At 40.9% G+C, this 17015-nt stretch overlaps 1 protein-coding gene across 1 annotated transcript in view; it reads left to right on the top strand.

The window, feature by feature from the left end:
* Positions 1–17015, top strand: part of TEX10 (testis expressed 10) — a 258142-nt gene that overhangs the window by 82546 nt on the left and 158581 nt on the right. Inside the window, exon 6 of the mRNA XM_033929656.1 lies at positions 3637–3772. Within this exon, the coding sequence (XP_033785547.1) occupies positions 3637–3772 (136 nt within the window). The remainder of the gene's footprint in view (positions 1–3636; positions 3773–17015) is intronic.

Below are 17015 nucleotides of genomic sequence, written 5' to 3'. Positions count from 1 at the left end.
ATGGTTTTTCCTTCTGTGTCTCACCTCTTCCAGGGGGATCGGTGAGTTTTCATGCCCGGCTAGCAGCTTCCTCCTTATCAGGCTTTCATCAAGTCAAGATGTTTCTTTGTTCATGTCCACAGTATCTTCTACTGTTTTCATTTCGCTCAGTCAGTTCTTTTGTCTGTGCTGTTTCCTGCACCTCGTTTTTCCTATGAGGAGCCTGGCTTTATATGTTTTGTCCTATAAGTGCTTTTTTGTCCTCCTTGTTACTCATGTTGGATCCGCATTGATTTATCCCAACGTTTTCCTTTGATTCACCTCAGTTGGGATATATCATATTCATGAGAACGTTTTTCTCTTGGCTGATTGCCTCCCTCTTGTTTCTTTTACTCCGACTAGCCTGGTATGGGGATATCGTGTCCCAGTCCCTGAATTCAAGTTCTGGCAGCTTTTGTTGTTTTCCTTATAGTTACATTACTGAGGAACTCTGTACAGCTGCCACCTGGTCCTCAATTCATTCCTTCACTTATCCCAGGACAAGCAGGCAGGTATTCTCACAAGTAGGTGACGTGATCCAACGGAGCCCTGATTCGGATGCCTCACAAGCAGTCTTGCTTGAAGAAACTCGAAGTTTCGAGTCGCCCGCACCGCGCATGCGCGAGTGCCTTCTCGCCCAGCGCAGGGCGTGTCTCCTCAGTTCTTACTTTTCTGCGGAGCTGAGAAGTCCATCTTCGACTCTCTGCGTGAAGTTTCTTCACTTGTGCCTTCTTAAGTCCGCGGTTTTGGGTTAATTTTATCACAATCGCTGATTTTTGTCAGGTTTTGTTGTTTTAAAAAAAAAAAATAAATAAATAAAATTTCTTCCATCCGTTCGACCGGGCAGGCCACGTGGCCGCAGCCCCGCAGGTTCAATCTTGCGGCGGAGCTCTTCCGGCCTATGTCCCGGCCTGCTACTGGTTTTAAAAAGTGTTCCAAGTGCCTGCGCGCGATTTCACTGACGGACCCTCATCGACGCTGTCTTCGGTGTCTTTGGGCCTCAACACCTCCCGAAATCTTGCTGGCCTTGCTCAACACTTACTGCCCGTGCTTTCAAGCGTCGTTGCCTCTTATGGGAGCAGCTTTACAGCATGGAGTCTTCGATGGAGCTTTCATCATCAAAGGGTGCTTCGCCTTCGACCTCATCCAAAGCTCTCCAGTCTTCCACGTCTGCTGCTCTGAGCCTCATCAAACCTGCTTCGTTTGTGCCGGCTCAGCCTTCGACGTCGGCTGCAGTGCCTTCCTCTGTCTCTTCAGGTCAGATAGCGCAGCAGCCCATTCCCCCGGTAGTGATCAAAGTGCCCAAGACTTCTAAGTCCAAGCACTCTCACACTGCCTCGAGGGAGCACGAAGCCCGTGCAGGTGGTCCCGTTGGTGACGCGGATCCATCCTTGCTGGCTTCGTTCCAGACCTTACTTGAGAAGCAATTCATTCAGCTCTTTACCACAATGGGGCCGAAGCTTCTCTCTCAACTCCAGCCTGGGCATGCGGAGGTCTCCCGCGAGGTCGAGCCGCCTCCTGTGCCTCAGCCGTATGCACACTCTCTACAGGGAGCAGAGTCTCTGCGAGTGTCTGGCCTGGCATTGATGCATGCATCGCAAGGAGCAGAGTCTTTTGCCCATGCCTCCATTGGAACCGATTCACTCGATGCAAGGAGTAGAGTCTTTGCGAGTGCCTCCATTGGAACCAATCCACTCGATGCAAGGGCTCGAGTCTTTGCGAGTGCCTCGAGGTTCTTCCAGCCATCCACCTCTGCTTCGATCACCGCTTCCAGCCCCATCCACTCTCTGGGGGCCTCAGTGAAGACCCACTCGCCTCGTCTGTCGAGGCCTGTTTCCAGACATAGCTCGCATCATCGATCGAGACATTCTTCGAGGCATTCATCCAGGCATGCCTCGCCTCATCGGAAGCAGCCTTTTCTTCAGTATTCACCACCGGCTATTTCACCTCCTCCTATGCCGGAGCTTGAGGACACGATGGGATCTTTTTCCCCATCTAGATCCCCGTCCTCATTGGATCCAGAAGCCTCGACATCCTCGAGTCCCTCTCGAGGCACTGCTTTATCTGACCAGCTGTCGTCTTCTTCTTTTCTCCGTCATTGCGCACACTAGAAGCATGCTCGTAAATCAAAATACTCGTATATCAAACCCCCCAAGAACTGGCATTGCTTCCCCCGCTCATGAAAGCCCCTCCCCCGCGATCCGGCATCCCCCCGCTCGCATCGCACCCCCCTGGCTGCAATCTGGCATCCCCCAGGGACCCACCCACCCACCCGATCACATTCCTTACCCCCATTTGGCACCGGCACCAATGTACAGGACATGCCGGTGCCGGTGCCCGAAGAACTGCCTTCTTCTTTGTGCTGGGCCTTGAGCATCTGCGCATGCTCAAGGCCTTCAGATTCCCGTTCTCTCCGAGCGTGGGGAGCATGGTTCCAACACCTATGGGTAGATCAATTTAAATGTTTAAATCATTTTTGTGGGTGGGGTGGGGGAAGAGGGATTCACAGAGGCTTTTGCTGAGGTCAAGGATGTGACTAGGCTGTTGCTAGGGTGGCTGGAGTGGCTTTTGACTGTTTGCTGGGAGTGGATGTCCTTTGGTTTAAAACTGCAGCTGCTGTGGAGGTAGGTGGGTAAGGGAGAAAGGCTGAGCTTCTTTGAGTATCCTTCTTTAGCAGCATTAGCTCCTCCCCCCCCCCCCAATTGTTCCACAGCCACATTCTAAAGCAGAGGTGTCCAACCTTTTGGCTTCCCTGGGCTGCATTGGCTGAAAAAAATGTTTCTGGGGCCGCACAAACTTGCAAACGCTGTAGCAAGACAGAGGAGGAAGCCGGCAAGATGGTAAACACCCAGGGGCAGCAGAGGAAAACTCTTAATCGCCCTCGACTGGGGCTGCACAAAATACTTCACAGGGCTGCAGGTTGGACACCCCTGTTCTAAAGCCTCGCTATATTTCCAAATATACTCTAGATGGGTGGGCAGTGGGGGCAGCAGTAGCCTCTTATCTCCTCCTTTCCTGCCATTATAATAAATAACTTGCTGTGCATCATCTTGGGCTTCTAGCTTTGTGGGCTGGTTCCTAGATCCTAAGAAACTTAGTTGACCCCTGTTCTATAAAATGTGCAAGTACATATTTAGAGTACACAGAAATTTACACCTTCAGAGCATGTGTGAATTTGTACAAGATCATTTGTGTGCTACTGGTGTTGGTTTTAGGTCCTTTTGTTTATAAAGGCATGGGGAGACTTATGTTGCATTGACATGAGAGGTGCCTTTTTGGAATTTTCACAAGAGCATTAGTTACTGCTTGTATAATTTAGGGCTCCTTTTACTAAGCTGCGTTAGGGCTTTAATGCGCAGAATAGTGCGCGCTACATTGCCGCGCACACTAGACCTTAACGCCAGCATTGAGCTGGCGTTAGTTCTCACCGCGTAGCGCGCGGTAATTTCCTGCGTGCGCTTAAAAACGCTAGCACACCTTAGTAAAAGGAGCCCTTAGCTTAAATGCATTGTAGAAAGCATCCATCCATGCTTCAAAAATCTTAGTTTATGCGATATAGAACTATTAGTTCCATACCTAGTGTGGATCTAATTAACTATTAATATTTTATGTATTTAGTGGCATCGGAGAAATTGATCCGAGCAGTTTATGTACTGTACCGGCAGAGGGATCTCGTGTTTCCCATCCGTACTATGCTTCTGAAATTCTTCAGCAGGGCTTATCAAAAAGAAGATTTTTGTCCTCACCTACGAAGGTAATTAAAAAAAAAAAAGTTTTACTTTGATTACATTGTTTTGTTTTATCTTAGTTTTTCTTGATTACATTCGTTTTAAAATTAGCCCTATTTTGTCAACTTACGTAATACACATCTACAAAATATATCCTGAATAGAGATTTATTTTATTTTATTAGATATTTATATACCGCCTATCAAGGTTATCTAAGCAGATTATATTCAGATACTCAAGCATTTTCCCTATCTGTCCCAGTGAGCTCACATTCTGTCTAATGTACCTAGGGCAGGTGGAGGATTGAACGTCTTGCCCAGCGTCACAAGGAGCAGCATGGCATGTAGCTTTAACCACTAAGCCACTCCTTCCTCCAGATGATTACAAGTAGCTTTATGATTGCGGGGACATTAACATCCACCTCGAGCAACCCGATCAACCAGAAATCTTAGATTTTTGGTCACTCCTCACCCAACTAGGCTATGACAAACACCCCCCCATCAAAACCCACCAAAGAGGTCATCAGTTAGACCTGGTGACTCTCTCATCTAAGGATCAGACCAACCCCACTTTCTACTGGAAACAAGGCAACTGGTCAGACTCGCTTTGGTCTGACCACCGTCTATGTACCTTCACCATAGGATGCCAACATAAACCCCCCCAAAACAGCAAAACCAGAACTACCATATCCCACACTACCAGAGGAAAGATTGACCCAATTGAATTTTGGTCCCGTTTTGAAATCAACACCAACCCAACAGAAGAAACGGACCAGCTCATGAGCTCCTGGATCAAGGATAGTACCAACATATTAAACGAGATCGCCCCCATTAAAACACGCAGAATAAGAACCTCAAACAAAGAGGGCTGGTTCGACTCAGAACTGCTGCTATTAAAGAAGGACCTCAGAAAAGCAGAAAGAGTATGGCAAAAATCTGGTACCCTAGAACATAGGCTGGCCTGGAGACTAAAACTAAAAAATTACAAAAACCTCATTAATGAAAAAAGAAAAAACTTCTACTCCCACAAAATTGGTAACATAAAAACCAACAGTAGTAACCTCTTCAAATTGGTTAACGACCTATATAACATCGAGACCTTCACAAACACACAAGAAGAATCCACTTTAACCGCCAACACCCTTGCAGACTTCTTCAACACCAAGATTCAAAAATTAAGATTAACACTACCTACCAGGCCCAACCCACTCGAGTTGTTCCCCATTCTCCTGGACCCGGACATATCGAACCCAGACACAGGAACTAGAACAGACCTAAGTTGGAAACAATTCGCAACAATCGACTGGCATACATTTAATACCTACTACAACAAATACACACACTCCTTCTGCAAACTGGACACATGCCCACCAAACATCATGAAAGCCGCCCCGCCCCACTTCAAAGCAAACATGATGATCTGGGTCAATTCACTTTTATCCACAGGAAACTTCCCGTTAGAGCATGGTCATATTATGATCACCCCAATTATAAAAAATGCGAAAGAACCATCAAACTCCCCTGCTAATTATAGACCAATTGCTAGCATCCCCCTATTTACCAAAATAGCAGAAGGGATGGTAAAGGCGGAACTCGTTGCATATCTTGAAAAATTCAACATCCTAAGCGACAATCAATCAGGTTTCCGCGCAGACCATAGCACTGAAACCATCATAGCCTCCCTTCTCGACCACCTCCACACCCTCTTTAGCCAGGGCTCAAGCGCCCTGATTATACAACTTGATCTGAGCAGTGCCTTCGACCTGGTCGACCACTCCATTCTCCTTGAATGCCTGGCCCACATCGGCATCTCCGACCAGGTCCTCAACTGGTTCCAGGGGTTCCTAAGAAATAGATCCTACACAGTGCTCAAGAACAACTTGTTCTCATATAGTTGGGACAATACCTGCGGGGTCCCCCAGGGCTCCCCCCTGTCACCCACCCTGTTCAATATCTACCTGGCCTCCCTAGGGAACCTTCTACACAACCTCAAACTCAAATCTTTCATTTATGCAGACGACATCACAATAGCCATCCCACTAACCAATTTCTCACAAGAACGACTCAACTACATTACAAACATTCTCAACCAGATCGAACTCTGGATGTTATCTTTTAGACTGAAACTCAATCCCGACAAATCAAAATTCTTCCTAGCCACCCCCAAGGACAAAATCAAGGACACTTCAATTCAACTAAAAGGACAAACTTTCCCCCTCGAGCCCACGCTAAAGATACTGGGAGTCACTCTGGACAAAAATCTATCCTTAGAAAACCACACCGATCTCATGGTCAGGAAAAGCTTCTCCGTACTGTGGAAACTCCGCACCATAAAAAAATACTTTGACGACACCTCTTTTCGCCTACTTGTACAATCCTCCATCCTCAGCATCCTTGACTACTGCAACATCATATACCTCAACGCCACAAAGAAAACCACCATGAGACTAAAAATAATCCAAAATACCGCAGTGCGTCTCATCTTCGGCCTTAAGAAATGGGAACACATCACCCCCTTCTACCACCAACTTCACTGGCTGCCATTTGAATCTAGAGTCCTCTTTAAATTCGCATGCTTCTGCTACAAATCGATAAATGGTTCAGCACCAAGTTACATCAATTCTCACTTTAACCTCTACAACACAAACAAGAAATCCCGTAGAATTCAGTTGTTCGCCTTCCCGTCTCTAAAACTCTGCCACCTTAAAAGATTCCTAGACAAAACCTTCGCCTTCCAAGCAGCAAAGCTCAACCCATGGCTTGCACAAATGATACTCGAGGCCCCCACTTACCTAGGCTTCAGAAAATCACTCAAAACCTACCTATTCGGCAAACAAGACCCCTAACAACCCCCCCCCCGCTTACATTACTACACGCCCCCCCACCCACCCCCGCTCTTCTCCTCCCCTTAATTGCTCCCCTCTCCCCTAGCTCCCCTCCGCCAGTCATCCTCTGTTAAGTTCGATTAACACTGCTTATATCCGATAAACTATTTATATCGGATAAATTATCTTTACATGATAAAATGCTGTAAACCCCGCTTTAACATTTGTTTCTATCTGATAAATTGTGTATTACTGATAAATTGTTTAAAATTGTTCAAACTGTTTGTAAATCTGCGTGTTAACGCAGATACTACTGTAACTGATGTAAACCGCCTAGAACTCTCCGGGTATGGCGGTATATAAGAATAAAATTATTATTATTATTATTATTAAGATTTCAATTTACTAATGAACACTATTTATATGCTTTGAGAACTTTTATGGCCATTGATTTGTGATACTGTATATTTTATTTTGCATATTTTACTCTTATAAGCAAGCCTATAGGTTTTTTTGTTGCAGATAAACACAGCACTTGTATTTTGAATTGTTATAACCACGTACTTACATTTAATTCATGCTTAATCCGTTTGTGGTTCTTTTACCTGGTATGTACTATATGTCTCTCAGTTCCTCTTCGAGCTCATATATTCCTGACACAATTCTTTGGTTTTCATACACAGCTCACTTAAGGCATTTCAGGTTTATTTTAAAAAAATTTATACCGCCTAATCAAACTTCTAGGCGGTGTACATCAATAAAAAGGATTATACAAAATACATTTAAAGTTAAAACAAGGTAACAAAATTAATGAGGAGGGACATCACTAAGGAGTGTTAATACCACATGCAGTAAAAACTAGATGAACACTGACAAAAGTGAAGTGGGATAGAAAGAACTACAATAATGAAAGGAAAGAAAACAAAAAAGGGACAAACATAAGGTAGAGAAAGACTGCAGTAAATGGGTTTTATGTTGTCCTTATAAGGACAGTTATAGTCCAAAAGCGTCAGTAAACAGGAATGTTTTTAGTTTTGATGAAATTTTTGTCATCTGGACTGTTCCGGAGGATACCCTGAGAACATTTCATGATTGGCTTAATACTAGGCACCCAAAACTACAGTTTAACATTTCTTTTCATTCCCATTAGATATCCTTTTTGGATGTGCTTGTAATTAAAAGTGACAACAAATTTGATACTAAGTAGTATTTCGAAAACCCATGGATAGAAATACTCTTTTAGATTTTTCTAGTAATCATCCATTGCCTTTGAAGCAGAGTCTCCCAAAATCACAGATTATTTTTAAGATTTCAAAGGCTGTGCTCTAACATGACAGAATGCTACTCCGCCAACAAAATAGGAATGGAAACCATTAACAACAAAAAATTATTTCTTCTGGTAAGATAGCTAACTACACCCCCCAAACATGGCACTACAGGTCACTCTAACACTCCTACTACAGCCCAAGAACTAGCAGACTTCTTTCTGAACAAGTTCATTCGGAAGTAGCTAGCAAACTACAAGCCCAAACACCTCCTGAACAACCCACTAAAACTAGTAAGGCCGATCTAACTTGGTCCATCTTCACCACCTTTTCTATCTCTTGACATGAAAAAATAAATATGCAAATTATCCAACCGCTGCAGCCCTTTAGACAATTGCCCCCCTTACCTCCTCTGCACTCGAGGAAATCATCACCTGGATCTCCACCCTCCTGAACAAATCCCTAAACCAAGGCCACCCTATCTGAAGAAATGGGAAAAATAGCATTGACCCCGATACCTAAATCCTCAATTACAGATCTCTCCACTCCCTCAAACTACAGGCCCATTGCTGGCATCTCCATTTTCACCAAGCTCCTCAAAACACACATAAGCAAGCAATTAATAATGTACATAGAACAACATTCCTGCCTTCATCAAACAATTCGAATTTGGACAGCAACACAGCACTGAACTTCTCGCCTTAACATTACTAACTAAAATTAAACAACTATTAAGTACAGGCCGGCAGGCCGTACTTCTCCAGTTTGACATAACCGCAGTCTTTGACTCAGATGATCATCACCTGCTCATAACAAAACTTTCAGAGATAGGGATAACAGATACTAATATAAGAACATAAGAAACGCCTTCGCCGGATCAGACCTAGGTCCATCTAGTCCGGCGATCCGCACACGCGGAGGCCCAGTTAGGTGCTCCTTATTGAAGACCCGGATTTCCCGTATCCCCCGATGTGATTTGCAAGAAGGTGTGAATCCAACTTGCGCTTGAAACCCAGAACACCTCCGGGAGAGCATTCCAAGCACCCACCACTCGTTCTGTGAAACAGAACTTTCCTACATTTGTTCTGAACCTGCTGCCGCTCAGTTTCAGGCTATGACCTCTTGTCCGTGTCACATCTGAAAATGTCAGTAAAGCTGCTTCCTAGTCAATTTTATCAAATCCTTTTAATATTTTAAAAGTTTCTATCAAATCTCCTCGCAGTCTTCTCTTTTCGAGGGTGAACAGTCCCAGTTTTCTGAGGCGTTCTTTGTAGCTCAAATTCTCCATACCTCTGACAAATTTGAGTATGGGGACCAGTGTTGGACACAGTATTCTAAGTGTGGTCTGACCATTGCTCTGTAAAGTGGCATTATGACGTCTTCCGATCTACTAATGATCCCCTTCTTAATCATGCCCAACATCCTATTTGCTTTCCTCGCCGCCGCCGCGCATTGAGCCGATGGTTTTAGGGTTCTATCTATCAGTACCCCCAAATCCCTTTCTTGTTCGCATTTGGCTAATGTCACACCCAATATCCTATATTCATGATACTGTTCTTAACTGGTTCATGGACTTCCTCATGAACAGAGAATACACCGTCAAAAAAGATGTCTACTCTTAACAGCTGGAGGGCCTTCTGTGGCGTCCTGCAGGGCTCGCCAGTCTCTCCTATTCTGTTTAACCTGTTCATGAGCTCACTCGGGGACATCCAATTTGAAGATGAGCATAATGTCATACGCTGACGACATCCTATTCCTCATACCAGTGGCAGGAAACCAAGTTGACACTACCAAGAAAATCTCAGAGAACAGAAAAAATTAAAACCTGGGTAACAACCCAAAAACTAAAGCTAAATGCCTCTAAAACCAAAGTCCTCTATTTCCACGGTGCCCAACAAACAGTACCAACAAGCATCACGCTCCAGTCTGGCAACACACTCACAGTAGATAAAACTTCAAAAACTCTAGACTGCATCCTGGACTCCACATTAACTATGGAACCTCAAGTATCCCATCTATAAAAGAAAACCCACTTCACCATGAGACAGTTGAGACTCATCAGGCCATACTACCATCAGCATCATTTTGCCCTCAATGTCCAGATGATGATATTATCCCAACTGGATTACTGTTACTCTGTCTACATGAGAATCAACACACATGCAGCTCATTTAAAATACTAAACTAAACTAAACCTTAAGTTTATATACCGCATCATCTCCACAGAAGTGGAGCTCGACACGGTTTACAGGAATTAATAAAGAAAGGAACTCCAATGGAATGAAGAAGGGCTTGGTAAAAAGGAAGGAAAGAGGGGACTTAGTATAATGGAGAGGGAGGGAGTAGTTACATTTTGGAGAAAAGCCAAGTTTTCAAATGTTTTCTGAAGCGTTGGAGGGAGGTCGAACTCTGAAGATGGGCAGTAAAGCTGTTCTACAGCTCGGTGATCCTGAAGTGGAGGGATGTTCCAAGTTTTCCTGTATGGGATATGCCTTTTAAAGAGGGGAAGGATAGTTTGAATTTTTGAGTGGATCTGGTGGAGTTAGGATTTGAGGAGAGCCAAGATAGTGGAAAGAGGGGAGGAAGGATGCCGTGAAGAGATTTGAAGGCTAGACAGGTGCATTTGTAGTAAACCCTGAGGATGACTGGGAGCCAGTGAAGCTTAGATAGAAGCGGGGAGACATGGTCGAATTTGCTTTTTGCGAAGATTAGTTTAGCTGCGGTGTTCTGAATCCGCTGAAGTCTGAGAAGACTTTTCTTTGTTAGGCTTAAGTAGATGGAGTTGCAGTAATCTAGTCTGGATAGAATAATGGATTGAACGAGGACAGCGAAATGTTGTTGGTGGAAGCAGGATCTGACTTTTCTTAGCATGTGAAGATTGAAAAAGCATTTTTTTTTTACTAGGGAGTTGATGTGGTCGTTGAAGGACAGTGTAGAGTCAATGATGATTCCCAGAATTTTGCTTGAGTGCTCAAGCTGCAGATTGGTGCCAGAGGATAGTGGGATGAGGGTGGGTAGCTGATCTAATTTTGGGCCAAGCCAAAGTAGTTTTGTTTTGGTCTCATTTAGTTTCATTTGAGCGGTGAGAGCCCAGGATTGGAGATTTGTTATACAAGAAGAGATGTTATCAGAGAGGTTGGTGAGGTTAGAGTCAGTCTCGAGGAGGACAAGGATGTCGTCGGCGTAGGTGTAAAGTGTCTCCGAGGTGGATAGTTGGAGGAGTTTCAGGGAGGACATATAAACATTGAAAAGAATTGGGGATAGAGGTGAACCCTGAGGAACTCCGCAGAAACCAACCACTCCCATTTTCAGAAAAAAATGAAAACTCTGCTCTTTGACAATTTAATTTTTTAAGATCCCCATAAGCACCTATTCCTTTGCTTAGTACAATTAGGTTCTCTCCTTCCCCCCTTACTCCTTACTTCCCCTCTTGCCCTATTTACCCTTTTCAAGTTGCCTAGAGCCTGTTTAGGTTTGTGTGACTCACAAATATTAGATTAGATTAGAATACAAGAAATAAAGTTGGGAATTGACTGATTTTCACCAACAGAGGATATCCCCCTAAGGTTCTCCATAGGGCCTACAGAAGAGCCAAATATTTCAATAGAGGCTTATTATTTTCCCAGTAAGATCGATCCTCAGGTGAACCTATTGTTACATGTATTCTACGATACACACCCAAGATTAAAGATATTGTGTATTTGTTGCAACATCACTGGAATGTTTTGAAATGCACTCGATGGTTAAGGATACCTTTTTGAGAATTGTTTTCTCACGTCAACACAACTTGAAAGAACTTTTGAGCCCTTTAGATATTAGACTAACCACCACCTGGGAGAAAAGCAGGGGGTCATTACAAATGCCAGAAGTGTATGATTTGTTCCATTACTACGGAGTTGGATGGTTTTTTTTTATTGATCCATGCACAGGCAAAAGGTTTTGATTATTATACACAACATCTTGCACCACTTTTTTAGTCTATGATGTAATAATGTGTCCGTGTCCAAAACTATATGTTGAACAGACTATCCGCCCATTTAAGATTCACATGATAGAGCATAAGAGCAAATTACAAGTTCCTGTTGTTTTGCATTGTTTGGAATGCAATCATACCTTTATGGATTTGCAATGTAATGTGTTGGATCATGTTCCGAATGATGTCTGTTGTAGGAGATGTTGTTTGTCCCAGCGAGAGTAATGTGAAGAACCAGAAGGTTTGGACCTTAGATTAGAATGGAGTCGATTTTTCAGTGTTTGTACCTTACAGATTTAAACAAGTTTCAAGTTTAAGTTTCAAGTTTATTATGGGACTTGATAAATCGCTTAATCGGATATTCTAAGCGATTTACATTTAAAATTTACAATGTAAAAACGAAGAACAATAACAATGCAATACATTACAATACATACAATTTAAATAATGGCTAAAATACTTTAAATTTAAACATTATTAAACAAAGGGAAAGGAGGGATGAAATACAATTTTAAAGTAAAGAAGAAACATTGAGGGAAAATACAAAAGGGATATAGTTAAAACAGGTTTAACCAAATGAATATAATTTATGAAGTATAAAATTATGTAGAAAAGGCATCTTTAAAAAGAAAAGTTTTTAACTCAGTTTTAAATTTTTCAAGGTCTTTCTCCTCCCGTAAAGTAATAGGGAGGGCGTTCCATGTTTGCGGTGCCGTACAAGAAAAAAATAAATTGTCTCCTTGTATTAATAATTTTTAATGATGGGATCGTTAGCAGATTTTGTTCGCTAGATCGTAAAATTCTCTTTGCAGAATATGGAATAAGCGATCTATATAAAAAAGCAGGGGTCTTGTTAATCAAAGTTTTAAAGATAATTATACATAACTTATAAGTGATTCTGTAATTAACAGGAAGCCAATGAGCCTCTTTGAGAAGTGGTGTTACATGATCAAATTTTTTGGAATTATTTATTAATTTTATTGCTGTATTCTGTATAATTTGTAATCGTTTTATTTCATATTGTGCAATTCCTTTGAATAAAGAGTTGCAGTAATCAAGTTTAGAAATCACCAAAGAGTGAATCAGTATAGTGAGTGATTTAGCACAAAGGAATTTCGAGATGGAACGAATTTTACGTAATCTATAGAAAGTGATTTTCACAATGTTACTGATATGATCATGGAAATTTAATTTATTATCAAAAATTACACCTAAAATTTTTATATTTTTAACTAATTGTAGGGGAACATTATGAATTGAAATTGGATGAACAAGAGAAAAATTCTCTTTCCAAGGAAATAGCATAACATTGGTTTTTTTAATATTGAGAGCCAATCTGTTTTTGTCTATTAATAGATGAAATTTCAACTGTATTATTATTATTTAGCGGGTGTAATAATTGTATATCATCGGCATATGCAAAAACATGAAATCCTACTGATTGGCATAATGTCATTAATGGAGCTAGAAAAATATTAAAAAGTAAGGGTGAGAGAATAGATGAAATTTCTCATTAATAGATGAAATTTCAACTGTATTATTATTATTTAGCGGGTGTAATAATTGTATATCATCGGCATATGCAAAAACATGAAATCCTACTGATTGGCATAATGTCATTAATGGAGCTAGAAAAATATTAAAAAGTAAGGGTGAGAGAATAGATCCTTGTGGAACCCCATGAGAAATCTGAGATGGAAGGGATGAGGAATTATTGAAATTAACTATTGAAGTACGCTCACTAAAATAAGATGTGAACCAAGCTAGAACTTCATCTGTAACCCCAATAGATTGAAGTCTAGCAAGGAGTAATTGGTGATCAATTGTATCAAACGCTGCTGACAGATCAAGAGAAACTAACAGCACCGATTGATGGTGATCTAGGAAATATTGAATTGAAGTTGTCATTCCGAGAAGAGAGTGTTCCGTGTTATGATGTTTTCTAAAACCTGTTTGATTCGGATGTAACACATTAGTTTGTTCTATAAACTCAGATATCTGATTGAAAACAATTTTTTCTGTTAATTTAGCCAAGAATGGAATAGTGGATATTGGTCTATAATTAGAGAGTTCATCTTGGCCTACATTTTTATCCTTAATAATTGGACGGATATATGATTTTTTCCAATTTAGGGGAACCGTATGTTGATTTAAACTCTCTGTAATTAATATATGAATCAGAGGTCCAAAGATTTTAAAATATTGTTTAAGAAGTAATGGTGGTATTAGGTCAGCTTTTGAACTTTTGATATTCAGAGTTTTTAGAACAATTTCTATCTCATTTAAACTAGGCATTTTGAATTTCGAACATTTAGAGGATAGCAAATCTGAATTGGTATCTTCAGAATCACTTATAAGTGAGAGATTTGTAAATGACTTCCTAATATTAATAATTTTCTCTGTAAGGTAGTCAGCAATTTCTTGGGCTGTAGGGACTATGCCAATTTGAATTGGCATCAATTCAAATTGGCATCAATTCCTAAATCTCTTCAACAAATACACCAAAACTAACTGTCTACTTGATGCATGTCCCCCTAAAATCATGACAGTTGCCCCTCTAGAATTTAAAAAGGAACTATTTGAATGGCTAACATCCGCCTTCACAAGCGGAACACTAAACAAAAAATTGGGACACATACTAATCACTCCAATCCCCAAAGATCAGAAAACCTCTTCTGCTCTGACATCCAATTTCAGACCCATAGCAAACATTCCCCTTTTCACAAAGTTACAAGAAGGATTGGTCAACCTTCAACTAGTAAACTACCTGGACAAATTTAACATCCTTAGTGAACACCAATCAGGATTCAGGAAAGGATACAATACAGAAACTGTCTTAGCCTCCCTACTAAACCACCTTTATGATCTCTTTAGCAAAGGCAAAAGCGCACTAATTCTACAATTAGACCTCAGCAGCGCGTTCGACCTGGTAGACCATGAAATCATGCTACTTTGCCTTGAAATAATGGGAATTTCTGGAAAGGCAAAGAAATGGTTCCAAGAATTTCTATCAAACAGATCCTACCGAGTAATCAGCAATGGAAATTATTCCAAACCATGGAAAAACCCATCAGGCGTGCCTCAAGGTTCCCCCCTATCGCCCACACTTTTCAACATCTATATCGCCTCCTTAGGCCACCTCCTACAAAAACTAAACTTAATACACTACATTTACGCAGACGACATATCCATCCTAATCCCCTTAAATGACATTACAAAAGAAATTGTAGACAATCTCTCAAACGTAATGACCGAAATCGATAAATGGACCACCAATTTCAAACTAAAATTAAACGCAGAAAAAACAAAAGTCTTTCTGGCTAGTCCTAATGACAAAATTACGAGAACATCGATAAAAATAAACAATCACGAATACCCAATTTCTAATAACATAAAAATACTTGGTATCACCCTAGACACACACCTAACTATGACCGACCACACAAACTCACTAGTGAAAAAATGTTTTTACACGCTATGGAATCTAAGGACCATAAAAAAATACTTTGACCCAACATCATTCAGGTTGCTGGTACAGGCACTGATCTTATCCATTCTTGACTACTGCAACATCATCTACTTGGGCATCCCACAAAAAACAATAAAAAAACTGAGATTAATACAAAACACCGCCGTTCGACTAATCTTCGGACTAAGAAAAAACGACCACATCAGCCCCTACTATAAAAAGCTGCACTGGCTTCCAATAGAAGCGCGAATACTATTCAAATTTGCTTGCACCTGTTTCAAGCAAGTCTGGGGACTAGCACCTTCATACCTACAAACTCACTTCATCCTACACAACCCCACACGAGCGACCAGAAACAAAAACATATTTGCATACCCAAAGATTACGGGCTGCAGATACAAATCATTCCTGGATAGAACCTTTAAGTTCCAAGCGAACAGACAGCAAGTTTGGCTGAAAAACTACATAAAGGAACCCAACCTGTCTTACAGTGCATTCCGCAAATCGATCAAAACCGCCCTATTCGAAAAATTCACAGACTAAAATCGTCCCCTCCCGCACTAGGACTCCCCTCCCTCTAAACGCCTTTCTTTCTTTCTCAAGATGCCCCTCATGTACTCAGATATTCGCTATCCATAGTACTCCAATTCAAATGGAAGTTCTAAAGAAATACTCAGTTATTCATTACCCATTGAACCCCAATCTGTAACTTTCCCCTCTTCACTATTGTATTATATTTAGACTCATTGTACGATACTGTATTAGACTTATGTATGGTGTTGTCTTTAGACTTATTGTATTGTAGTATATTTAGACTCGTTGTATTATATTGTACTGTGTTGTATACACTCATTGTATTGTATTGTACTGTATTGTATTGTTTTGTCTTGTATTGTATGTTGACTTATTGTATTGTATTGTGACCTTGTTATTCGCTGAATGTCCAGCCTTCTTACAGTGTGAACCGCCTAGAAGTCACCTGACTATGGCGGTATAGAAAAATAAAGTTATTATTATTATTATTATTATTATTATTGGAATCATTTTGTATTTTCTGAGATGTTATTTTGTTAAGAATGTTATAAAGCATTGAAGGATTTTTAGCTTTAAAAATCTTTTCAGAATAGTATTTCATTTTAGTTTGATTAATTTTTGTTTTATAAAATTTCATATGGTCCCTGTATGTCAAGAGATTTTCCTGGGATTTATCCTTCCTCCATCTCCGTTCAATAGATCGTAATTGTTTCTTAAGGAGTAAAAGATCTGTGGTAAACCAAGGATTACTAAATTTCTGAGCAGAAATGATCTTTTTTTGTATTGGAACAAGTTTATTTAAAGTAGTTTGAACGGCATTATTCCATAAGTTGGTTAAATCATCTATTGAAGTAGTAGTTGATTTTGAAAAATCTAGTTGAAACGTTGATTGAAGTGAATCATATGAGAGATCCTTAAAATTCCTGTATGAAATTGTTTGTCGTGTGGAATTAGGTCTGGTAAAAAGGCTAACATATGCTAGTGAAATCAAAAAGTGATCAGACCAGGGAACTGAATGACAACAATTTAAGGAAAAATTGTTCTTTGCCGACGTTGGTATTAACACTGTGTCAATGGTGTGACCTGCTTGATGTGTTGGTTGGGTTATTAATGAATACAGGTCTAATTGATTAATATAGGAAAGAACTGTTTTAGTGAAATTGTTATTTTGGTCATCGAAATGGATGTTGAAATCCCCTAAAAT

Source organism: Geotrypetes seraphini, chromosome 2 (genome assembly GCF_902459505.1).
Source record: "Geotrypetes seraphini chromosome 2, aGeoSer1.1, whole genome shotgun sequence".
Lineage (NCBI taxonomy): Eukaryota > Metazoa > Chordata > Amphibia > Gymnophiona > Dermophiidae > Geotrypetes > Geotrypetes seraphini.
This window is presented reverse-complemented; position numbering and strand designations above follow the sequence as displayed.